The sequence below is a fragment of the Camelus ferus genome, chromosome 11 (assembly GCF_009834535.1).
Source record: "Camelus ferus isolate YT-003-E chromosome 11, BCGSAC_Cfer_1.0, whole genome shotgun sequence".
Lineage (NCBI taxonomy): Eukaryota > Metazoa > Chordata > Mammalia > Artiodactyla > Camelidae > Camelus > Camelus ferus.
In genome coordinates this window covers 73,450,716-73,476,780 of record NC_045706.1, presented here as the reverse complement: position 1 = coordinate 73,476,780, position 26,065 = coordinate 73,450,716, and the positions used below count along the sequence as shown (strand labels likewise).

Sequence of the window (26,065 nt, the reverse complement as noted above, 5' to 3'; positions counted from 1 at the left end):
GGTTTAATGAAATAAGAGAGCAAGTCTGCAGTTAGCCAACTGGAGGTGGTAGAAGGCTGGGGAGCCAAGTGCCAACTGCATTGTATCTGAATTCACATTACTGTGGGATTCATTATCATGACTCCTTTTCTGTATTTCAACTACCAAATACTGGCCCAGCATGTACGGCAACAAAGGCTGTTCTAAGTGCTGTAGTGAAAATGGAAAGGAACTGAATACGGAAAGTAAGGGACAGATAAGGGACACCTCAAAGGACAAATCTACAGGACTTGGGAGGACTGGATAAGAGGCAAGGGTGAGAAATAAGTCAAAGATACATTCCTGGCTCACCTGAGGAATGACAATGGTGGTAGAAAAGGCAGGGGGGTGAAGTGGTTTTATTCCACTATTTGGATTGGTAAAGGGATAGGAAGGGATGTATAATTTGGTTTTAAATATGTTGATTTCAAGCTGGTAACAGAGAACTCAGATGAATAGCTAAAATAAGGGTCTTGAATATAAGGTGGTCAGGGTTTTGATACAGTGGTAATTATGGACAAAACGGAAAGTAAACAGTCTTAAGAATGCTTTCAGAAGGGATAGAGCATTGACTAAGAATCATTAAAGCAAGAATTAAGAGGTAGAAGAATCACATGAACATAAAAGCTAACATCTGAAGTTTATGGTATCTTTTCACACACAGGATGTTTTATGGAACCCTTGGGAGGTGGGAGATTATAGTCTAGAAGATTTATTCATTCATGAACATTTATTAAGTGCTGCTGAGCATAGGAAGGTAGGTCACATGTAAACAAGTACTTAGGGGCCCTGATCCCAGCGCGAACAATACTGTTCAATAACTGGCTATTTACTTCCCAGTCTCCACGACAGAAAAATCACACGAGGTTAAGACTGTCCATCGCTCTTCTATGTCCAAAGTCTAGCAAAGGCTCTAGCTTATAGGATCTCAAGAAACACTCTAAATGAATTGAGTAACAGAATACTGTCCTGGCCGTGAGGAGTATTTCCTGGCAGAGGATAGTGTGTGCGAGGAGAGAAAATACGGTTAGAACACATGGTTGGTTACCGTAGGTTGGAGATAAGATTTTGAAAAGCCTTATATATTATGCCAAGGAATTTACAGGTGGCAGTACTGGGGATTCAGAGAATTTAAACCATCAGAATGACATAATCAGATCTGTGCTTTAGAGAGACAGCTTTGGAGTATGAAGGATAGACTAGAGTGGATACAGATCATAGGAAGAGAAACCGTTCAGTACATTACAATAGACTGGTGCTTTCTAAACTTTGAAACATAGTTAGGTGTGCTTACAGAATAGGAGGTCAGCAGTACTGAAAAACAAAGTACTCTGACCTGTATTCAGGGTCCTGGCTCTGCTCAGTAAACACTTCATGACAAAAACATAAGACATGTGGTACCTAATAGGTATTTCACAAATGTACATGTCTCCTTTTTCCTCCCTCCCAGTACACTGCATAAAAAAGGGCCAGTGGATAAACCTTGTGGATACAAGGCAGGGAATGAAATAAGGCCCTCAAAAGGCAGGAAGGGAGGGAACCAAGAACAGGAAAGCTTGTCTGATCTAGGGCAGGACGGCAAACAACTTTTCCTGAGCCGAAAGCAGACTGCAGACAAGCTCTAAGGAAGTACAGGGGAGGAAAACTAGAAGTTTACACTGAATAGGAGAAAAGTGGAGGAGCAGGGGATGCTAGAGTGACAAATTTTAAGTCTCTGTCAGGATTAGATGAAAAAATAAAAGGGCTATCAAGGCTTTCCTAGATTAACCTGCACTGGCGACAGGAGCAGTTCCCCACACGTTCCCCAGCAGCCACTCGGCACTGCGGGAGGAGCAAAGCGTACAGCTGGATTCCTCCAGCACTGGGAGCAGGCGGACGACAGGGGCCTCAGGAAAGGAGGAAAGTGATATGGGAAAGCCCTGGGAAGACTCCGGGAAGTGAACAACTATGGGGTGTAGGTTAGGAAGGGCAGGGAGTCAAGTCAGGAAGCTGACACGCTGAAATGAGAAGAGCCGATGTATTTAAAATCTTGCTGAGGTCCGAAAGTGATTCATGGCAACATAACTAGCCTTCGTTCTTTTGATTTTGCCAACAAATAAGATCAGTTTGATTTTCTTCTATATTAACCATGATTATATGTCAAGTAAAAAGAATGGATTTTTAATTATTCAATAGGTAAAATGAGTCTTCTTATAGGTCCCCAATTCAATGTCAAGCATTTCTGTCATTTAAAGGCATGACAAAAATGACAAAACTATGAGTAGCACCAGGTCAAAACTGAACTTGATTAGGTAGGGAATAATCTACATAAGCAATCTTAATCCTTATAGGAAAATAATGTAATTTCTGTCTATACAGTTAGCATTGGACCTTTGAATAATCCAGTGTTTCAAAAAAATTACAGGCTCATAAAAACAAAGTTCAAATTTCCATAGTGTAGCACAAATATCTATGATTTTCAGAAGACATTTCCTTGTATCAATTAAAATAGAAGACTCAAATTATTTTAAATGTTAGTAAATACCCAACTTTTCAAAAAGATTTCGGTTGAGTGCTTTGCTGAGAATTTCTCAAGTATATGGTGATTTGATCTAAGGTAACACACTGTAGAACCAATCAAACAAGATGCAATGTTACTGAGAATAGAAACTCTCATTTTGAGATATCAGCAATACTTTAACACAGAAATCAGGGTCTTTTTTTTTTTACCCCCCTACCTCTTGGGCCACAGATGGTTCCAGGGGCTTAGGGCTTAAAATTAAACAAAAGGGACAGAGTTAGGGTTAAGGCTCTATAAAGCTAATTGTGCCCGACAGCGTAGCCTTTGGTACTTTTCAGTCAGGCACTAGCTCTCAGGTTAACACTTTGCTTTCCTTTAATCACAGAGATTAAAGGTGCCCACTTCCCTTTCCATTCAAGCACCAATTGCCTTCAGGAGGGGTTAGTGATGTAGGTGGGGAGGAAAAGGGCAGTTCCCCCTGCTTTTATACTTGAGGTGAGCAAACAGCTTTTACGATTCTGACTGCTAATGATGAGAAAATATAAAATGGTTTAAAGGTTCCTTCCTGAAGTGCTTTTTCCATGTACTTGTTTCTTCCCAAATGGAAAGACACTGCTGTACTTACCAGTTTTGAGGCACAAGTCACATTACGAGGGAAAAAGAAACTGGGCTAACGTGTACATTTCACTCAGGGACACTACTTGGTTAAAGAGCAGAATATGCTGGGTAGGGAGGAAGGAAAGAAGGGAGCTGAAAAAACGGATCAGAATGCTCCCTGCTTGTCACCGTCTGCTTTTTCATGGAAGACTTTAGTGAGGGAGTTTCCAGGGAGGGGAATGAGCTATTCTAAGCAGGAACACTTAAGAAATTGGTCCCAAATTGTCACTGGCTTGGAACTGGGGCAGATGCATTGATACCTGCCTGTATAGTGCATAAAAAGTGTCGATAAATATTCCTGGAAGCTGAAGTCTTCTTTATTGACAGAATCAACAGAACATTCGCAGCAGACTCGGCCACAAGGTCCCAACATAGCACATTCTGACATTCAAAGCAGACCTATTTGGATGTGGCAACTTTTGACTCCTTCAGCTCTGTGCTGTGATGATTACCTGTTCACAAAGATTCTAAGTGGAATAGCCTCACTCATACCACCACCATCTCACTGTTTTTGGAGACTAACAGCTTGGTCCAAATTTGTAAAAAGGTAATTGGCTAAAAGACAAGTAAGCTATCAGGCCTAATCAAGAATGGCTTAATATTATTCATTCTCTTCTTTGAACATTTTACTTAAGTGTTTTATCAGCGCTACTAGCTCAGGGTTCCCACCACATGCATCAATTTGTTTATAGGCTTTAGACTCAAGCTCTTTAAGAGTATTCCGGGTGTATTCAAAAGAACCTACATTCTCCAGATAATGTACACAGTATTTTTTAATATCTACGTTTTCGGTTCTCTGGCGCAAGATATTCTGCACCTGGGTACTTTCAGGCCTCGACCAAATAGCATGAATCGTAGGGAATGAGAACTTTCCCTCTGTTAGATCTTCACAAAAGCTTTTGTTTTCACTATATTCTTTGGAGTGCAGATTAGCATAATCATCCCTAATTTGGAAAAAGAGCCCAAGTGTGTCAAGTAGTGGCTTTAAGTCTTCTTTGTAATCAGAGAACAACTGCATGAGACCTACTGCTAAGCCAAACAGCCCACCTGTCTTCTGCAGCACCATCGCTCTATACTCCTCTTCCGTGGGACAGGTGTAATTATCCCTCCAGTAGATGTCGAGGCCCTGGCCCTGATGGAGTTCTAAAAGCTGGCGGGTAAAGAGCTTCACTGCATCCGGGTGATCAAGGGTTAAGACCTTCTCTAGGCCAAGAAAATACACGTAATTGGCAGAATTGATGACGGATGGAATTCCGTAGATGCTGTGTGCCACTGGAAAGCCACGTCGGAGTTTTGAGTTGTCTTCGATATCATCGATGAGTAAACTGGCATTATGCAACATTTCTGTCACTTCAATGATAATCTTAACAGGAAATACAATTGAAAAATTTAATTTTATTTGAACTGTTCAAAAGCGCTTATAAATACTTATTGTATAGTAACAGACTATCAAAGTGTCAGATGTCTGAGTTTTTAAAACTAATAATTATCTAGCAACCTCAATATAAAACATTGCATGAGCATTAAACTGAATTAATGGGGTATTTTTACATAATATCTATTAATTTCTTGGGGATTAAGAATAAGGTTAGAATTGCCTAAATACCTGTAGCTTGTCTTCTGGAACTTTTAGCCAATGATTAAACGCCTGTGAAAGTTTGGTTCTCACTTGTTTACCTGCATTTAAAGAATAAAATTTGGCAATAAATTAATATTTTAATGATCAGAAACACATTCAGAAACTTCCTCTAAAACTGATCAGACTTGATAAATCCAGCCCCATCAATCTGCCTACTGCAGAGCTGGCGTTCCATGGCTGGGCCCCCACTGCCCCCTCGGCCAAAAATCCTAAAATGCACAACCTTTTAAAATTAGGGAAGGCAAAAGAGTTGCTAAAGTACTCCAGTGCCCATTAGTAAGCCTATTCCTTTCATCTTAACTTATATTAAGTTTTGGAATGGAATGAACTTTTAAGGAATTATAATCTAATTCATTCCTTTTTTGCAAAGGGAGGCCAGTCAGTGGCCGTCAGCACTGCCCAGAAACCAGAGGTATTTGTAAGTAAATGTACTTTGCTACTGAATTACCTCCTAAAATTATCTACCATTCCTTTGAATTAAGATTTTAGAGACTGGACAGCTCTACTTCTTTCATATGAAAAAGTAGGATTACCGCCCCATGAAGTACTCCCTTTTAACATCCTGAATTTAGTCAAGGTTAGTATCTTTATTTTTGACTAGGGTGATTAGTTCTTTAATATTTTTTTCTTACACAGAGAACTCAAGAGAGGTCTTTGGGTAGTAGTCACCACTAGAAGTCATTTTAGCCCCCAAATAAAGTAGTAACAGATAAAAACTACAACCAGTTCATTTAATAAAAATGTTCATTCTATGAGCTTCTTGCTTAAGTAAATGCCCAGTAACATCCTAATTTCAGATTAGGCTTCAGGAAAATAGTTACATAAAAAGTTTCAGCAAACAAACCCAGTCTTTTCTAAGTCCTATTTGTGTTTTCTCTGCACCAATCATCCAAACGAATACACAAACCCTCATGGCATACCCAAATGGAACAAAGTTTCACTTTCTGTGAGAAGTCAAAAAGGGAAGGAGCTGTCAGGATTTTGGAAGCATCTCCTGTCTATTAACCCTTAAGGTGAACATGGTCTGAGTAGCAATTATATCATTTAGACTTTTAATCTACTTTCCAGTTTAACAAGGGCAATCTGGTCTATACAAAGAATGCACAACTGTGCAAAGTAACCCTATCACTTTAAAAAACAAGTTTAGAAGATGAAGAACAGAGAATCAACGTGCAGCCATACTTCCCTTCCCTTCAGAATGTATACTGGAAACAGTACAATAAATGGCTTAACTTACAGGCACCACAGTTTTGTTTTAATACTTCTTCCCTGTCATCTAGGATCTAGCATATATGTGAATTTTTATCATAAGAACCCATTATCATATGCTTGAGTTTTTATTTGCTACCATCATTTTCCAGACAAAGTTAAAAAAACAGCAAAACAAAACAAGTACGCATATATGATTAGGCAGGTGTTTCTTCAGGACGCCATGTCCAAGAGGCCCATCTTTTTACAGGAATAACGGGGGCTATGCTTGCAAGCAACGTGCTTTAGATGCATTGCTATTTGTCTCTTTAAGGAATTAGTGTAAGAAATGCAGTGTGTGTGACAGTGGAAAACGATAAACAAAACTTTTTGTTGTTATACAAATTGCGTGACATCCCTTAGTATCTAAACAGTAGGGCATCCATAAAGGATAAAACCTCTAATGAGATACTTAAATGTATTATTTTTTTAAGGTATGTTAAGTATTATTTCTTTAAGTATTATTTTTTTAAGGTATGTTAAACAATTGGATATTTTTAAAGGGGTGCCTCAAAAATGTCCCTTTTAAGAAAAAATTATAAAAATCATTGTCATTTTCCTCATATGTATCACCTTAAATAGAAAATTTCAAGAGCTGGCATGTCTAACCTTTCCTGTATGCTAACACGTACATGACCACTACTCTATAAAAACGGCCCTACAGGTACTACAACTAAACTGTTACCTGGTAACTGAAGTAAGTACTTATAGGGTTCTAGAAGAATTCTTTGGACTGTTTCTTGAGTCTTCTCCATTGTTTTCAAATTTCAAAGCTGATCTGTAAAAAAGGAGAAATGTAAAGATAACGTAATTAAGTAAACTGAGTATTGACAAGCAAAGGAATTTGTATTTCAAGATTTTTTTTTTTTGTAAAAGTAGACTTCCAGTTTGGTTTTAAAAGAAGTTCTATACATATGAAATCTTAAAAACATGCTAAGTGAAAGAAGACAGTCACAAAAGATCACATATTGTGGGGAGGGTAATAGCTCAGTGAGGTCCTGGGTTCAATCATATCTCCATTAAAAATAAATAAATAAACCTAATTGCCTCCCGCCAAAAAACATTTTTTAAAAGACTACACATTGTATGATTCCACTTATATGAAATGTTCAGATATAGCAAATCTATAGAGACAGAAGGCAGATTAATGATTGCATAGGGCTGGGTGGAGAGGGGAACAGAGTGACTGCTAATGGGGTTTCTTACTGAGGGGATCAAAGTGTTTCAAAATTAGATTGTAGTGATGGTTCACAAGGCCCAACCTTGTGAATATAATAAAACACACTGAACTATACACTTGGAATGGGAAAACTACATGATATGTAAATTGTATCTCATGAAAAAAATAAGGAAAGGCTTCATTTAGGTGATTACATTGGTCAAAGTGTTCACCTGGATTGTAAGTGGTTTCGTTAATTAGAAAGCTTATATTAAAAAGCCTTTCCTGGGGGTGGGGGTATAGCTCAGTGGTAGAGTGCATGCTTGGCATGGATGAGGTCACGTGTTCAATCCCTGGTGCCTCAATTAAGGGAAAAAAAAAATGAAATGAAGAAAAAAGCCTTTCCTATTTTAATCAACCATAAAAGGCTTAAAAATTTTTTTGACACCAATGTCAAAACAAACCCACAGAACTAGATACTCCTATATTTGACTGATCACATAAATGAGTAAACAGACTTTTCTATGAGCATTAAAATGACTGTTTTATACATTTGACCCTTGAACAGCATGGGGTTTAGGGGCACCAACACCCTCAGAACTACCCCAGCAGCTGAAAATCTGAATATTATTTTACAGTTGGCCCTCCATACCCGATTCTGTATTCACAGATTCAGCCAATTGCAAATTGTGTACTATTACAGTATTTCTTTTTAAAAAATCCGTGTATAAGTGGAGCTGTGCAATTCAAACTGATACTGTTCAAGGGTTAACTGTATATTTAAAATAGAAGGGGAAAACTCCTCTTCTGTATTTTCTCCACAATAAATCCATCTCAGAAATTCTGATTAAGACATGCATTAACTTGAATGAAGTTGTATCATTAAAAATAGTCCCCATAGTGATTTATTTTTCTGATTTTACATTTACTTCAATATTTCTTAGAACATCACTCATGGTTTTCCTAGAGTCCTCCTTTACTACTGAATCTCTACTATTCCTTTGTAAACAATCTCTTGCTATTTTTGTTTGTCCTCCTGTTAGAAGTCTTCATTTTTAACAGCTCTAACCTCTGGCACATTTTAGAAGGTTTCTCACCTTTGTCTACTTCCTTTTGCTTCTTGGGACAATGATTTGATCTCTAGGATCATGAGCCTAAAGATTGAAAAGTGTGTCTTCTGTGGTCTACTCTTGAGTATCTAGGTGAAATAATCATAAAAAATCAGCACTTCCCAGAGGAAATAATTTTAGCAACATGAATCCAAAGAGAAACCTTCTGTTTAGAAAATGTCTACATCTGCCTTGACAAACAGTTAATACTAAGTGAGTCGCAAGGGAAAAAAAGTTGAGAAAATATTTTGAAATAATACGAATACTAGTTTAGTAACCTATTACCTACATTGTTTAAATTTTGACATAGACTACCTTATTCTTTTATTATCTATTAAAAACTTTTTTTTATTGAAAGGTAGTTGACTTACAATGTTAGTTTCAGGTGCAAAGAAAAGCAATTCAGTTGTACATATACATATATTTTCAGGTTCTTTTGTTATAGTTTATTACAAGAAATTGAGTATAGTTCCCTGTGCTATACAGAAGGTTTTTGCTGCTTATCTACTTTATATGTAGTAGTGCTCGATTACCTTATTCTTAAAGAAATTCTTAAAAAAAAAAAAAGAAAATGATACTCAGGAAGAATAATCACACAGTTAAAAGACTACTGAACAGAATTAAAGGTACAATTAAAAAAAAAAAAGCATCTTCTATATACTACTCTATTTAAACCAGCCAGTAGCCATCTCTTCCCAATTATGTTGGGAACAAAAATCATGTTTATCTTTTGTACAGCCTCCAGAACACATTTGACTTAATTCAAAAATCAGTAAGACCAACTTTCAGTAATTCTCTTTTGTGCCTGTCTGGACCAGTAACAAGTATACTCTGTCGCACAGAAATCAGAGCTAACCTGTTTCAACTCTTAGGGCTTTGGCTGAACTTTGGCTGATTTTTTTTTTGACTTAAAAAATATTAGTTATGAATTTTTAAAAATCATTCTTTCCTTTGCTCACTCAGGTGAGTTTAAGAATGCTCACTTAACAAGTCAATAATGCTCCTTTCCCAGAGAATGTTTATATGTAGTAATCTCAACTGTGGGAAAACCTCAATTCTTCTCGGTATTCAAAACCAATCTGTTCCGTGTCCTGAGAGTCTAAGGGGTTCTACATTACAGTGGCATATATTGTGACTTGGCGCTTTTTCTTTTTACCCAGAAGTCCAATTTGTCACACCTAGGAATTTCAGCTATCACATACTAGAGAGGCACTAGTGTTACATGAACTCTAATTTACTTTCTGACCGAGTAAGAACCACTGAATGCCTCTATGAGTCTGAAACTACTCATTTTCAAAACTGGGAAACTGCCTTAAACTTGTTCAAACCACGGATGATGAATATTAATGAATACAAAACCAGATTCTCTCCTTTGTGTGGGCTACTTAAGCAAAAACTTCCTGTCTGGGCTCCCTGCACTCGCTCCTCTAACCCAATTCCACTGATCTATCTTCTACTCTAAAGCTAGTGATCTTTTCCAAATTTAAATCTGGTCCTATCTCCCTTCCGAGTGGGATCCCTCTGAAGATACCCCATTGCTCTTAAATAATGATAGACCTCCCCCCGCAACAAAGCATATCAGGGTCGGTGGGCACCCTCCCTCCCCTCCAGCCTCAGTTCCTTATACTTTAAAAAAAGCTCCCTCTGGACCGAAGGCTTTCCAATATGGTATTTTTTGTCTGGAATGTCCTTCCTTTAGTTAAAACTCCCACTAACCCTTCCGCTCTCAGCTTGAGCCTCACTTGCTCAGGAAAGCCTTCCCTTCTGTCCCGAGGGCAAATCCCCTATTTCCAATAGTCCTGGCCCCACGGAGCTCTGCTTGGCAGCACTCACACCTGTTGCAGCCCCTCACTCCCTCGAGTGTCCACCTCGCTGGGTATCTGCCCGTCTCCCCAGGCTCAGGTCCACGAAGGCAGGGCCAGACCCGTTCTCCCACCTGGTAAGCGTTCAAATACGCAAAGGACGAAAGGAACGAAGGAACTAGCGGACAGTGCCTCCCAACGAGTTAGAGGATGAAATAAGGGCACCCGGTGGCAAATAAAACGTGAAAATATGCAAAATATTTTTTTTAAGCGAATGGTCTGAGAACCGCTAAAAAGACACACAGATGTAAGCGCGGCCGTGCAGCGCAGAGCGAACCCTTCCACTCAGACTCCGGGAGGTGACGGGTCTGAAGGAGCCTGCCTGAGGAAGACGGGAAGGGAATTTAAAGACTTCGAGGCAGCTTTTCACGAGGCTGGGCCGACGGGTAGGGTCGACGAGGGTCCAACTCCTCCCCGCTTAGGCACCCCTTCCGCCCTCTCCGCCCCCCAGCTCCTCCCCGTCTCCAGCCAGAGGATGGAAAATTCGTACACAATCCGGTTCAGCATCCGGGTCCTCACCCTCCTCTCTTTCTTTCCCGTCGGCTCCGCCCCCAGCCTCCCCCACCCGCCTCCCCATCCGGGTTCCCCTCAGCCGCCGCCACAGCCACTCACGGTTCGAGGATGATATCACAACTTTCACGCCGCGGGGCCGGCAGCAGCAGTACCCAGCGTCAACTTCCCACCTTATCGTTCAGACCCGGGGTCCTCCTGACCCCTCCATGAATCCTCCCTCCTACTTCACCAAACAACTCTCCGCCCTCCTCAGCCGCCAGCGACACCGCATTACTCGGTGCAAGAAAATGCGCCATCCCGCTCACAATGCGCAGGCGTCGTTGCCTCCTCCCTTCTGCCTGATTGCCCCGCCCCTCCCCCTCCCCCTCCCCCTCCCGTTTCACGTAGGCGCGGGGCATGGCGGGCCTTGCAGTTCTTCTGTGCAAGACCTGGCGCAGTGACCCCAGAGGCTGGACTACATTTCCCGGGAAGCTTTGGGGCGTAACTTTCTGTTTCCATAGAACTGGTGGGAAAATGGCGTCGTTGTTTGTATCCCGATGACCAATAGGAGCAGGGAATAGGCGGGTTCTAAAGAAGCCTAGCCAATCGGAGGTCGTCTAAGAGGCCATCCGGGAAAGAGGTAGGGGAGGGGAAAAAATCTAGGGGAGGGGAGAGAGAAGGGAAGGGGGGACTTGGGGTGGGGGGGGAAGAGATGTTTGCCCGTCAGTCGAGTCCGGAGTGAGGAGCTCGGGTGCTGGAGCGGAGGGAGACTCTTGAGCTTAAGCTTGCCGCCGCCACGGCCACCGCCTGGACCTTTGCCTGGAGGGAGCCGCAGAGGGTCCGTCGCCGCCGTCCTCTGGAGGGCAGCGCGACTGGGGGCCCGGACCTCCAGTCCGGGAGGGATTTTTCGTCGTCCCCCCTCCCCCCAGCGAGGGAGCCCGAGCGGCCGCCAAACAAAGGTACCAGTCGCCGCCGCGGGAGGAGGAGGAGTCGGAGTTTCAGCCTCAGCAACCGCTGGACCCGCCGCCCTTCTTCCCCCATCTCTCCCCCGGGCCTGCTGGTTTTGGGGGGGAGCCGGGGAGGGGACTCAGGACGTGCCAGGGTCAGAGCTCGCCTCCCAGGAAGGTAGGGATGTTTTCTGGGGCTTCGCGGTCTCGTCAGGGGTTTTGGGGGGAGTCCCTGGGCCCGGCCGAGGGGCAGGGGCAGATGGCGGTGGTGGTCTCCGCGGGCGCCCGAATTCGGGGCCGCGGCCTCCGGGGGCCCCCGCCCGCTCTCCGCTGCAGTCGCCGAGTCCGATTGCCCCCCCAGCCCAGCGGCCGCACACTCAGCGCTTTAGCGCCCGGCGGCCGCGGTGGGGGGCCCGGGCCGGTGTCGGGGGGGCTGCCGCCTCCCGGCCCCGCGGCCACTTGTGGGTCTCCGCCTCAGACCGGGCCGTGGGCAAAGGCTGCGCGGCGGGTCAGGCCGCCGGGCCCCGAACGAGGCGCAGCCTGCTCGGCTCGGACGCGGTGCGCGGCCCCTTGGAGCGGGAGGCCGGCGGGGGAGGGAGCAGGCGGCCCCGCGCCGGACCCCGGGCGGCTTGTGAGTTTCTTCTCTGACAGAAATGGCGTCATCGTCGGGGACGGGAAACTCCGTCGGTCCCGACAATGGGGAAGCCGAGCCTGGAGCTGTGTGGGCGGCTGCGTGTGAGGGGTGGCGAGGCCCGGGAGCCCCGAGTCTGCGTTCGGGGTCGGGGCCGACGCTTCCTTGGGCCCTTTTTGGGGTCCCCCATCGGCGCCGGCGCAGGGGGTGCCGGTGGCGCTGACTGGGTGTCTTTTGTTTCTCCTCCAGGTGCAGGTGAACCCGGTGTTTTCCAGGGGATCGCGGTCCCGGAATCACCATGAAGGTAGGCTCACCTCCAGAAAAGGAACCCCGGGGCTTAGGGAATTAAGGAAGTAGGGTCTGATCGCAGTCACGCGTGGGGCCCCCGAGTTCCGCCGAGAGAGGTGTGTGCGGGGGCTGGGGCCCGAGCTCTTCCCGGGGCCGGGGGTCAGCTGGCGCGGGAGTCGGTGGGCTTCGCTGCCGAGTTGGAGTCGGTTACAGGGTATCTCACCGAGGACAGTTTTCCCATAGAGAACGTCTCTTTTTGCAGGGGGGTGTTAGGAATAACTGCACGAATTCAAGTGTTTGAAAAGCAGGTCAAGTAATCTGACTCGAGAAACTGAACTGTATTGTGGTTCTATCTGTTACGCTGGATGAAAGAAAATCTAATTTGTCCTGCGATGCGTGCAGTACCGTGAATTTTTCGCAGACCTATCTGACGAGCGAAATCCAGCATAATCTTCATCGTAAGGTTTTTAAAGAGAAAATTTTGGTGGTCTTTGCACAACTCAGAGATAGCAGTTGTGTCTTGTATTTGCAGGGATTTAGGATTCTGTGGTTTATTCTCCTTTACCGATCCATTTGGTCTGTGAATTATCAGATGCTGTATCGCATTGTGATAAAATCCATGTGAAAAGCCGATGGCCAGGTTCCTCTTAAATGTAAGCACGTGAACCGAATGGAGGATATTGTCTAAAAAGTACAATTTGCTTAAATGGTGGAAGAAATTATGGTCATAAAAGTACAGGTGGTTTTTTCACTTTAGAGAATGTGTAATTGAATGCTGTCATATTTTTTAATGCACTTTAGGATGAAAAGCCTTAGCTATCGGAAATGTCTGATTCAACTGGTGGAACTTAGAGATTAGCAGATATTTTTTCATCCATTACAAATTCAGAAGTGTTTGAAAGGGTGTATGTAATCACAAGTGAAGAATTGCAACAGCTAGAATGTAAAAATGCAAATTTCATCTACTTTTGACAGTTTATTTGAACTATTTTTAAAAAATTTACTTTGCTTCTCTTCAGAATCAGGACTGATTTTATGGTACTGCATCTAAATAAAGTTCGTAATGTTTGTGTTTATGGTAGAAAGTGAAAGCCATGACTACTTAAATATTTATCAGCTATACACAGTAATTAGATTTAGTCCATTTTTTTTTTCTTTTTGAGTTTGGGGTGCTATAAACTCTGAAGCAGTTTATATCTGCTGAATGACTTTCACTTTCATGTAAATGAAAAAATAATTAGTGATATTTCAGAAATGAATTCCTTTTGTTAGTCACGGATGCTAGCTGCAACTTCTGTGACCCATGTGAAACGGTGACAAATTTATTAGGAAAATATATCTTCTCTGGTGTTGGATGAGAATTTCTTAAGAAAAATGTTGGATTGAAATATAAAACATTCAGAAGGTGAATAATACAAGTTTTAGTTTTGAATAAATGTTGTAATCTGTCACAGTTCCCAGGGTAGTGCCTGGCACATCTTGGGTACTCTGTTAGTATTTGGTGAAAAGAAATGTTGTAAGTTGAAGGTCTTCTAGATTTTAAACTTTCTTTTCTTTTCTCTCTTCCTTTCATGTCTTTTTTTTTTTTTAACGTATCTGTTTAAAAAAATGAAAGTACGTTGGAAACTTTAGCCTTGAAAGTTTCATAGTATTAGGCAAATGCAAATTTTTTGGTATTATTTTAGAACTACTAATTTTAAGTCCTCAGCATTTCCATTATTGCTGCCTTTAAAAATAGTTACTAGTAATTTTAAAGGGAAAGAATTATTAAAACAATCTTCTAATTTTATACAAGAAGAACTTCATGTTATTATAAGTATAGTTAAGTCCTCTCTTTGGGAAGCTAAAATCTTAGCTTATTTCTTACAGCTTAATTTTTTACGTGGTAAAAGTTGAGAGGCTGCCCATGATTGGTATTTTGTTAAAACAAAATCACCATTCAAAAAGTATGTAATGTTGATTATATTGGGCTTAAATTTCTCTTTTTGTGTGTTTCCAATTTCTGTATTGTGACAACGGAGCTTTAGAAGGATTCATGCCAATCATCGTATCTTACCAGATTTGTACTTTGAAGCAAGCTTTTAAGTTTGTATTATCTATTCCTATTAGTCAGAAATTTAAATTTTATTAAGAGGCAGTGTATTGAAGTAATTGAAAAAGTGTGTAGTAATACATTTTTGGTTGTTGCTTTAAAGTCCCAAAACGAAGAAAAATGTGTATATCATTTTTTAAGTGCCGTATGTTTTAGAAGCAATTTTCCTGTGGCACTACCTTCAGGAATGTATTTAAGTAAATAAAGCCCCTTTCCTGACTAGTATACTCTATCATGTGATATTTTTACCTAGTGTTTTTTGAGAAATATGACTGTAACATAAAAGCAGTTTTGTGTTTTAAGCTAGATCATAATGTTGGTGTTATGTTGGATTTATTTTTCATACTTTTGATAAACCTTTTGAAGTCAGTGATTGCACAGTATCAGGAAATGATGGGTTATTAAAGTTTAGAAATAATACTAAGACTTAATTATGTCAAATTCATTTCCTACTTTTTTTCTAACTGAAACTTTTTGTTTTGCTTTTATATCGTGCATGTTATTAATGTCTCATTACGCTACAGTAAATTTTCAAGTGGAAATGGGCTTGATAGACTGGACTTTGCAGAATCTTAAGAGATGAGGTGATTTAGATGGTGGTACTTAGATCTGGGGAGATGGGCTTTGTCCGATGTACCATTCTCTCTTCAGTAATCGCTGGCTGAGGCCACATGAAAATACTGGATTGATTTCAGATGCTTTTTTTAATGTCCTTTGCTTGTGTGCCTGTTCTCAGTCCCTCTCCCCTTCCTTCCCCCCTTCCTTCTCCCTTTCCTCTCTCTGGCTCCCTCTCCCTCCCTCTCCCCATCTCCCTTACTTCCTCCCTCCTTTTGTAAATCAGTCATATAACAACTACCCTTTCCTTGTGTCAGGCAGTGTGGATTGAAGATAAATATGTGAGCAGACCTGCTCTCAGGGAGCTCACAATTTAGTAGAAGACAGAAAAATAAAGCGAACAGCACATATTGAATTATAAGGCTATTTTTTTTTTGCAACATGCAGTGTTTGTGGTAAGTGCAGTGGGAGGACAGAAGAGGACATCTAAAGCAGAGAGCCATGGAAAGTGCTCCGGTGGAACTGGCATCTCAGCTGAGAGCTTAAGCTCTGGCTAGGCAAGGAGGAGTAGAAAAGAGTGTTTCAGAGAGGGAGCAACATATTGGAAAATAAAGGGAAAAAAACAAGATGATGTGTCTGGAAACTGTAAGTAGTACAGTGTGGCTGGATTAACTTAAAGCATGATGCATTTAGTGTGGAAATAGGAGGGCAGAGATGAGGGATGAAGTTAAGTTAGGGAGTTGAGAATTTTTTGGAAGGCTTCATGGAACCACCGAAGGCAGAGATGCTGGGTTTGTACTGCAGACAGATCACTTTGGTAGTGTTACAGTGAGTACATCGAAAGGGGGATCTGAATGGAAAGTCTGGAGATTCCATGTGGTAAGCCGAAGTGAGAAGTGAATAGGGCTTGAAGTAATGCTATGGGAGTGGAACCGAGGGACTAGATCTGCGATACCTAGGAAGCAGAGTTCAGGACTAGTAAGTCGCCCTGGGATAGGAGGAAGACCGAGGTTTCACAGGAGAGATACAACTGTCACTTGAATCCTGTTGTCGTTGGACTAAACATGAATGAGGTTTTGCTTATTTAAGGCACCTATAGGAGGTCCACATCCAAGTGGACCTACTAATTAAGATGTGGGACTAAGAGAGCAGGTAGGATGAGGAGTCAGAGGCATGGTTAATCCAATGTGAATGTTAACCTAATAGATGATATTCCAAGAGATTTAGATCCATACATGGCAAGTGTATTCTTTGCTACAAATTTGTGGTCTTTTTGATGAACAGGTACTTCTGTAACATACTGATTTGTTTTCTGTCCAAATTTCTGATTCTTCGCTTATTGTAATTTTAAAAAGTGTGCTGTATGAGTACATAGTTCACTGACGAACATGTTTTTGTTAACTCAGCTTGTAAATTCAGTCCTTAAAGAGATGTTGCATGCTTTCCTTGTGCCAGACGTGGTTCTTGGTACTGAGGCCACAGTAGTGAACACGCGTTCTCACACTTGTGGACCTTACTGTCTACAGTTGACCTTTGAACCACATGGATTTGAGCTGCACAGTTCCACTTAGACATGGACTTTTTTTCAGTAAATACATGTAAGTTCTGTAAATGTATTTTCTCTTTCTTATGATTTTAATAATATTTTCTTTTCTCTAGCTTACTTTATTGTAAGAATACAGAATATAATACATATACGAAATCTGTTAGTCGACTGTTAGGATTGACCTGTGTTTGTGTTACTGATAAGGCTTTGGGTCAACATTGAGCTATGAGTCGTTAAGTTTTGGAAGAGTCAGAAGTTGTACACGAATTTTCCACTGCACAGGGGGGTCAGTGCCCCTGACCTTAACCCTATGTTGTTCGAGGGTCAACTGTATTAGGGTGGACAGGCACCAGACCAAAAAAAATGTGATATGTGCTATAAAGAGAAATAAAACAGAATCCGGATGAGGAGTTAGGGTTAAGGAGCATTGTTATTTTAGATTAGATTGGCCTGCTGGACCTCGGCATATTTAAGAAACAGGAAGGCAGCCTTTGGGGCTGGAGTGGGAGGAGATGAGGCTGAAGAGGTCACAAGGCCAGTACAGTGTAGGGCCTCATGGGCTGTGGTAAGGACTTTAAGTAAAATCTGAGTGTGCCAGGAAGTCAATGAAGGGTCTTGAGTAAGAGTGAAGTGGCTGTAGAGCGCGGGCTGGGGGAGCCGGCGTGGGGGAGGGGGGTCAGTGCAGGTTGCTGCCAGGGAGAGTTGCTGGTGGCCCAGCTGGGAGAGTCGGTCGTATTCAAGGTGGGGGTGTAGGATTTGAATGGATTGGATGTGAGGGGAAGGTCTGCCTGCTGCTTCTGCCCCTGCCCCCACCCCAGCCCCTTTTAAATAAAATCTTTTTGCTGTAATTAGTTGGTGGACAGAATACTTGGAATTGAGTACAGCCAAGAAGTTCCCCACTCTTAGCCCTCCCTGTAGTGAGCAGTGAACACTGAGCTGAGCAATCCTTTTCATGTTTTTTTTTTTTTAATTTTAGGAAATCAGATAAAATTCACACTTTTCAGTGTGCAATTCAGTACTTAGTAGTTTCACAAGATGTGTATCAGTCACTACTGTCTAACTCCAGAACATTTCCGTCTTCCCCCAAAGAAGCCCTGTTACCCATAATCACCCCCTGTTCTCCCTTTGCCTCTCCCTCCCCTGGCAGTCACTGATCTACTTGCTAAGGAGCTGCCAGTTCTGGGCATTTACTAGCCACAGAATCTACCATATGTGGCCTTTTGTGTTTGACTTCTTTCACTTAGCATAATATTTTCAAGGTTCATACATTTTGTAGCATGTCAGTACTTCATTCCTTTTATTGCTCAATGATACTCCATTTTATGGATATACCACATTTGTTAATCCATTTATTAGCTGTTGGACATGTGGGTTATTTCTACTTTTTGCTTTTTATGAATAATGCTGCTATGAACATTTGTTTACAAGCTTTTGTGTGAACAGGTATTTCCAATTTTGAGGGGGTCTTAGGAGTGAACCTTTCAGTTTTTGGGGTACCACTGCCTGTGGGTGGGAGCCGAGTGTTTAACTTCAAGTATTTTGTGTTGTGGCAAGTGACCACAAGGAGTGGGACATTTTCAAAATTCATTCAGCATTTAGTTGACACGTGCTAGGTGGGGGACAGACCAATAAGAATAAACATAATAAGTAGATGCCTAAGTTGTTAGGTGATCAGTGGTGGGGAAGGAAGAGGGGAGATGGGGCAGGCGGGCGGCAGGTTGCAGCACTGCTGCGTGGTCCAGCAGGCACTGCGGGGAAGGATGAGAAGGACTTAGACACGTGGCCTCAGAGGACTGCACAGAGGTGGGGTGGCAGGGTGGAGGAAGGAAGGAAGAGAACGGGAGTGGGTGGGTGGGGTCAGCCAGTTAAAGGGGATGCAGGTGGAGAGTGCAGAAGGTATCAGACCACTTAGGAACTTGAGGGCCCTTGTAAGGATTTTGGCTTTCACTCTGATAAAAATCGAGAGCAACTGTGGGGTATGAATAGCAGAGCGATGTGGTCTCATTAGAGAGTGGCAAATTTTCATTGTATTTTTATTTTTATTTCATTGTATTTTTAAAGGATCACTGACTGCTGTGTTAGAGACAGGCTGCAGGCGTGTCTGCCAGATAGAAGCTGGCTGGTGCAGAAGCTGTGTTAATAAAGGGTGGCGGCTGCCACGGCGGGAGTGTGGGGTGGTCAGATTCTGGATGTCGTCTGAAGGTAGAGCCAGTTCCTGTCAGACTGAATGTAGACGAAAGTCAAGGAGGACACTAAGATTTTTTTGGCTGAATAACTGGAAAACTGGGATTTATGATGAAGTTAGGGCTACATAAATTTTGGAAATAAATATTCATACTTTAATACATTAAATATATTTATAAAATATATTTTACATTTATGAAAAATGCTAACTGGTATATTGCTCTGTGGAACGTGGGTTGTAAACAAAATACAGATACTCTGTATAGTGGACCCTTGAACAGCACAGGTTGGAACTGCTTAGCTCCAAGGATTTTTTTCAGTAAATTCTACAGTCGTACAGAATCCGTGGTTGGCTGAATCCAAGAATATGGAACTGCAGATACAGAAGGCCAGCTTTAAAGTTGTAAGGGGATTTTCAGCTGCGCCCCCAACCCCAGGGTTGTTCAAGAGTCAACTATTAATTTTTTAGTAATTGAAATTTAAAAGAGTTGCAAACCTTCATTTTTGATGAATTGTTTAAAAGCAGGACTGCCGCTGCCTTCATTCTAGTGTCACAGAACGAAGGTGTTTGTACATTCATGGGAAGCATGCACTAGTCTTCTGTGTTAGATGTCACCACAGTCATCTGTGGGTCAAAAAGGATCAAAATCTTTTTGCTGTTTATATGTTGCAGATTCTAGAAGGTGTGGATTTTGGTAAGGCATATACTACAAATAGAATTATTTCAAATTTGTATTGTTTACCTAAGTGCAAAGCATCATTTTTAGCTTGTAACTTAATTTGAATATAAAAGATAACAGAAAATAGTAAAGAAAATGTGCCATTATTTATTTCTTTTCAATTGGGCCTCCTTTAAACTTAATGGACAATGAATGAAACGTAAGCTGTAAATAACTAGCTTTTGTTCCCAAGATGAGTGAAATATTTTCATTTAATTATTTTACATCAAAATAAGAAAGTATATTTGTTACCTCTTAAACTACTTAAACACTAATCAGTGTGTTTAACTTAACTTTAAGAGAGAGCTTTTGTTATAAAAAGTATTATTTTTCTGCTCTTTAAGGAGTGCAGGAATTCTTGACATTCAGGTTTTCCATGAAAGATACATGTTTCTAGAAGTCTGGTTATTTTCATACCAAGATTGGAGACAGCTTGTAAGTTTGGGAAGGAAAAATGAATTTATAAAAGCATGTAAACAGTTTACTAGAAAGTAAAAGGCAGATCTGTTAGGGTCAGTTTACAGAGTTACAATCTTCATGTTTACCTTGTGTACTAAGGGTCATGTTTTAGGCTGGTTAATAGGAGTAAGGGACAAAATAAAAGAGGCAAAAAAGAAAGTTTTAAAACAATGCTTGTCTTACTCTGAGGGTAATATCTATCTGTGAATAACTAGATGTACTGAATTTACGTTGGAGATAAGTGTACAATTCTGCATTACCCTGTCTGCTGGGTCTTTCCAGCTTAGTACGGTGTCGGCAGTCAGGTGGTAGAGTCGAAGTCTCTGGGCCATTAATATGACTTAAAGGAAGAAAATCTTACAGAAAGTAGTGTACCATCACTTTTTCTTCTTTTTTTTCTGTATATATATATATGTTTATTGAAGTATAGTCAGTTTACCATGTTTTGAATCTATCATTTTTAAATTATAAATTTAGCAGTCAATTAATACGTTGATCGCCACGTCACCCAAATCTGGGTGACAGCTGTGTTTCCTCGGGGGCATCTGATCCACAGTGGGCGATAAGCATGTTAAGAGAATAATAATTCTGTATGTAGTTTTTTTACTATTAAAATGTGTCCCATATATACTGTACTCTGACACATTTTAATAGTAAAAAATACAGTATATATGGGACAGTGAGATGGGTACTTAATGTAGATGTGTCTTATTTAAGCCATTTTCTTCCAACTGATAGTTACATTTTTGGCAGTGTGACTTAACTCAAGGCTATCTGAAGTCCTGGGTCAAGGTTTGACAAGTACCAGGCTGCTGTTTCTAATCTGATGACGCTGCCACCCACAGTTGCGTGTGTGAGCACGGTCACGGAAAACTGTTTAATAAGTTTCATTGACAATCACACTAATTTTGTATTATTTCTTTAACAGCAGAAGTGAAGACTATAAGCTGTCAAACCTTTGAGCAAATGGCATTTAAAGAAAAGATTCACTTTATACTGATAGTAAGAATTATACTTGAAAATGACTATAAAAACCGTCTTTGTTTAGTTAAAGTGCTCAGAGTAGCTTGGTGACTCTGAGCATATGGCTTGGAGAAAGAGAGAGCTTGTTCCCAGTTCTGTCTCTCTGAGTTCTTTACTTAGCTGTTGAAGCTGGGGTAAAGTTATTTATTTTAGAAATGAAAGTAAACATCAGTTTTAGTTTTTTGCAAAATGGGGATAGTAACAGGTAACCATACAAGGTTGCGTAGGTACTATGCGAGATAACATTAAAGTGCCTTACACCGTGCTTGGCGTGGTTCTGAGCAGTCGGTACGTGGTAGCTGTGTTCTGGGAAAAGCCTGGCCCTTTTATAAATGGGTGGAGTGAGGATTCTTTCATCAATACTGCTTGGGATTGAATTGGAACTCTCCGGCTTATCAAGTTGTGGATAATTTTTTTCAGCTTTCTAAGAAGGCTGGTGTCCTTGTCTGAAGTGAGGAATGGTAGGTAGCGCTGACCCCATGGGGTTGCTGGGGTGACTAAAGGTAACAACAGGATGTACTGCATAGTAAGTGCTCACTAAACTGAGCTCTAATTAGTGCTGTGGAAAGAATGTGCAAACTCTGGGAAATATAAATAGGCCTTTGAGGTAATACAGTGACTCTAGTCTCTTAACTTAAAGGTTGATTTGGAAGTTGAGGGAAGAAGTTGCAGTTTTGTGATTTAGGTTAAAGCTTGTTACTGTTTATGAAAGCTTCAGTGGAAGGTGAAAACCAGATTTCTTTATTCTAAGAACCCTTTGCTCTCATTTCAAACCTTTATTTATTCTAGCCCTTCCTGATGCAGAAGCTTCTCTTAATAAATATGATACTTTTCCTCTCAATTTGCTGCTGGCTTGCCCAGACGGGATTCTTTCAAGGGAAAAGTAAATTTTACTTCCAAGCCTAGATAGAGGGTTGTTATTGGATTAGGTGAAGTACTGGAGAGCCTTGTTTTCTAGTCATCCACCTCCAGCCTTGCTTATGTGGGGAAAGGTTTTTTCTTCTTATGCCCAGATTGCTGTCCTGATGTGGCTGTCAGTCACCCGAAGCTCGCCTGGCCTGGCAGCCGGCAGGTGGGGCTGAGTGCTGGGCCCTGCCAGCCTGAGGGTCTCTGCTCTAGAGGAGGCTGAGGAAACGGAACAGACTTGAGCGACTCTTGCTGTCAAAGTTTACATGAGGCACAGTGGCTTATACCTATTTGGGAGTTTTAAAAAAGTTTAGCTTTTCGTATTTTCAGTTTTATCTTGGTAAGTATGCCTCATCAAAGGACCATTTCAATTTTTTGTCCGAATATCCTTGTTGAAAGTTGTTCAGTGTTAGGGCAAGTGGGTACAGCTCAGTGTTAGACTGCATGCTTAGCTGGAGATTGAACCCAGGACCTCTATTAAATAAAAAAATTAAAAAAAAGAAAAAAAGAAAGTTATTCGGTATCAGAGGGCTTTTGACACTTGCTAAGTCACCTAATTTTGCTTTGCCTCAACTTGGAGAAATATGTTTCTAAACTAGTTCTATTCCATACAAAATTAAAGTGTTTTAAGTTATAAAAGCAATACAGATTGCTGTTAATTGTAAAAAAAATTCAGAAATATAATGTGTATGGTGAATAGTAAGTCATTACCTTCCCCAGTGTCCCCTCCTCTTGGCAACTTGGTGTAACAGGTTAGGGTGAGTTCTTTTATACCTTTTTCCTTGCACACGTCGCTTGCATGCGAGTGTTTTTCTTATATTTGGTTTTGCAAAAATGGGCTTATACTGTACGTGTTATTCTGTAATTGTTTTTACATCTTCCTATATGAGTATGTAACAGATCTATGTCATTCTTCTGTGATGCCTTCAGCAAGATTTTATTTGCATTCAGTATGCTGTTGTCTCTACCACCAAATGATTTATGTGGGGCACCACTGATGTTTCTTTAGCTTTAAGTTATGGCAGATTTGTAGAGCCCTCGCTTAGCAGTGTTTAGCATTCAGCAGGTATTCAGTAAGTGTTAATTTATTTAAATATCTAGCACTGCCAGGTGGTGAGTAGTCCCAGTCATCTGTAACATTTACAGTAGTCTCTCATAAACCCTATAGATTATTATTACCACTACTGTGAATGAAATCTGGTTGCATGGAATTGCTATTAAAAGGTAAGCTTTGAGAGGTGAGGAGGGAACATCCCGGGCTATGGCTGCTTCTAAAGAAGCGATTGTTGTTCTTGGGATCCCTGGTAGCATTTATTAGAAGGGTTAATTTGGGACAGGCTATTGAAGGCAATGACCCCAGCAGATGCTTAGGGTCAGAATATGTGGTTTATAAAGGATTTTTAAACACCATAGTTAGATTTTTAAATGGCACATTATGTTTTTAAAGTTTCATAATCATTAGTTATTTCTTATAACATCCCTTTGAGGCAGGTCAGGAGCATTTTTCCTTTTTTATGGTTGAAAAAGCAGATGCAAAGATGTTGAGTGATTTGCCCACAGGCACACATTAAACCGATGGCAGAATCTGCTCTCTTGTTAGTAAACTGAACCACGCGCCTCTCTGGGAGTTATAAGTGAGTAATAAAGTTGTCGCCATTTAGTGACCTTTTGATGGCTTCCTGGAATAGTGAGTGTAGTTTAGAAACCTTTTACCTACTTTCTTTTTTGAAAGGAACAATTTTAAAGCTAGAATTTATTTGCATCATGATATTAAATGTTTTAGAGAAATTTATCCTGTTCTCTTAAAAATAGAAGAAATTATATGAAAATGTATTAAAACAAAATACAGTGGATGTAGTTTTTCTGGGAGAACCTTTACTAGCTTGTAAATCAGTATTGTAAATTAGAGGAAGACAGTACAAGGCTTTGAAGATACTTTAAAGTAGGAGAAAAATGAATCATTAGGTTATATTTCCACAAGTAATTTTGAGTTGAAACACTGTAGCTCATAGAGCCAGAAGAGATTTTCAGAGATCATTTGTGAATTTAATTTTATTTTTTTTGGTGGGACGAGGTAATTAGGTTTACTTACTTATCTGTTGTTAGAGGAGATACTGGGGATTGAACCCAGGACCTCATACACGCTAAACATGCACTCTACCACCTTCCCTCCCTTGGACCTGTGAATTTAGACGCCAGGTATACTGGCAGGTGACAACATGGAAGGTTATCTAGTCTGAAAAAGTATCTACTTTTTTTTAATACAATCTGGGTGGCATTCCTTTAGTTATAAGTTTACTTGTTTGAAACATTCTCTATTTACTTGTTGGTACTTGATTCTATTCTTCTGTAGATTGCTGTCATATTTTTAAAGGATATTTTAAAATTCAGGATTAATTGCTGTGTAATTTTTTTTTAGGAGTCAAGAATCTGTTATGTAAGAGTATGCAAGTTGAATTTTGAGGCATTAAATGGGACACTGGTTTTACATCAGCAAGTCATTGCTAGAGTTTACTACTCCGTACTTAATGTTCTTCACAAAACTAGTTAGCAAATTCTTGCAGAATGGTGCCAGATTTAGGCTGTGTATTTGTTTCATATTGCTGCTGTAACAAGTTGCCACAAATCTAGTGGCTTAAAACAACACACTTATTATTTCGCAGTTGTAGTTGTCAGAAGTCTGCAGTGGGTCTCTCTGAACTGAATTCCTTGTGCAGGCTCCAGAGGAGGACGTTGCCTTGTCTGTTCCAACCTCTAGAGGCTGTCCGCGTGCTGCTCGTGGTCTCTCCCCCATCTGCAAAGCCAGCAGTTTAGTGTGTGCAGATGTCTCTGGCTTTGACACTGCCTCTCCTGCCTCCCTCTTTCACTTACATTAGGACTCTGGTGATTTCACTGGGCCCATCCAAACAATCCGGGATAATCTTCCCATTTCAGGGTCAGTTGATTAGTAACCTTAATTCTGTCTGCAACCTTAATTCCCTTTTGCTATGTAACAACAGTTTCACAGATTCTGGGGATTAGGATACAGTCATCTTCGGGGAGGCCATTATTCTGCCTGCCACAGCCTCTAGTTTAGCAAAATCGTTTAGCCTTTTAGACTTTTCTGTAAAATGAGATTAATATTTACTGTTTACCACAAAGGAGTTTTATGAAAATATAAATCACATGCTAATGCAGACAGACCATACATAGAATACACTCAGAAATATTAACTGATGCCTTCTGATTGATCTTATCTGTTAGTTTGATACTTGGGGACAGGTGTCTTCAGGGTAACGTGTGAGTGGGTTTGGTAAACTCCAGTCCAAATATCTGGGCTTAAACTTGTCTCTGGAAGGAGAACAAGATGTCGGTGACTCAGGCGCTTTCCAGAGAGTGAGGCTTCTTTGCTGTTGTTTACATTTTATTTGACTCTTATAAAGGTTTTTGTCTTAGAATTCAGCCTTTCCAGACCTTTGCTTGTTGAGGAGAGTGATAATTTATAGCACAGTGTTGAATAAAATAGATGAATGCTTAACTTTGGTTTGCTTTATGGCTTGAATCTGTTTTAGTCTCAAAGATACAACACATCTTTTAGGCAGTAGACTTTTCTACTTTTGTGATTTTTCTAAAAACTATTATAATAATAATTAAGGAAGGGCCTTGAGTAATTGCAGTTTTAAATCTCAGTGGCTTATGATTGATTCCTTTAAATGTGCCTAGATGATATCTTTTTTGAAGTTAACTTGGAGAATTGCTGTTTTTAGTGTTGTCATTGCCTAATTTTTCTTTGAATCTTTCAACTCAAAATTATGCTGGGAGGCCAGTCATAAAGTGAAGCAGTAGATAGTGGAAATGGCTGTGAGAAAGCCCTTCCAAAGGGACTCTTAGGGGGAGATGTATGTCTTCTTTAGTATTCGTGTCTGCAGGTTAAAATGTGAGCTATGTAAAACATTTCTTTGCAAACATCTTGTAGCTGTTATTGATGGAGAGAGAGGCCTGTTAATTCTGTCTTATTACAAACCTGTTTCAAGTAAGTAAGTGATTGAAAG

General features: G+C 40.9%; 2 protein-coding genes across 7 annotated transcripts in view; one reads left to right on the top strand and one right to left on the bottom strand.

Annotated features, from left to right (window-relative positions):
- Positions 1 to 3,470: 3,470 nt before the first annotated feature.
- GGPS1 (geranylgeranyl diphosphate synthase 1) lies at positions 3,471 to 11,027 on the bottom strand. Of its 2 annotated transcripts, XM_032491900.1 has the most exons (5): positions 10,805 to 11,027; positions 8,319 to 8,419; positions 6,748 to 6,840; positions 4,782 to 4,852; positions 3,471 to 4,538 (listed from the first exon to the last, which is right to left on the bottom strand). In XM_032491900.1, the coding sequence occupies exons 3-5, from the start codon at positions 6,815 to 6,817 to the stop codon at positions 3,777 to 3,779; spliced, it is 903 nt and encodes a 300-aa protein (XP_032347791.1). In that variant the 5' UTR covers positions 6,818 to 6,840; positions 8,319 to 8,419; positions 10,805 to 11,027; the 3' UTR covers positions 3,471 to 3,776. The 2 variants fall into 2 exon arrangements, with proteins under 2 accessions (XP_032347791.1, XP_032347790.1); XM_032491899.1 differs by lacking the exon at positions 8,319 to 8,419 and having other exon boundaries at positions 10,805 to 11,026.
- A 354-nt stretch (positions 11,028 to 11,381) lies between these two features.
- ARID4B (AT-rich interaction domain 4B) overlaps positions 11,382 to 26,065 on the top strand; it is a 127,995-nt gene continuing 113,311 nt past the window's right edge. For 4 of the 5 annotated variants that reach the window (XR_004324148.1, XM_032491876.1, XM_032491875.1 and 1 more), the window contains exons 1-2: positions 11,382 to 11,809; positions 12,512 to 12,566. Coding sequence is in view for 4 of the 5 variants with exons in the window: in XM_032491876.1 (XP_032347767.1) it covers positions 12,561 to 12,566 (6 nt within the window). In the remaining variant the exon portion in view is untranslated. The remainder of the gene's footprint in view (positions 11,810 to 12,511; positions 12,567 to 26,065) is intronic. The other variant, XM_032491874.1, reaches the window with a different exon arrangement.

Coding starts and splice junctions, on each gene's coding strand:
- GGPS1 (XM_032491900.1), bottom strand. CDS start 6,817: ATGGAGAAGACTCAAGAAACAGTCCAAAGAATTCTTCTAGAACCCTAT. Junction 4,853..6,747: donor GTACTTACTTCAGTTACCAG/GTAACAGTTTAG, acceptor CTTTAAATGCAG/GTAAACAAGTGAGAACCAAA. Junction 4,539..4,781: donor TTCCAGAAGACAAGCTACAG/GTATTTAGGCAA, acceptor TTTCCTGTTAAG/ATTATCATTGAAGTGACAGA.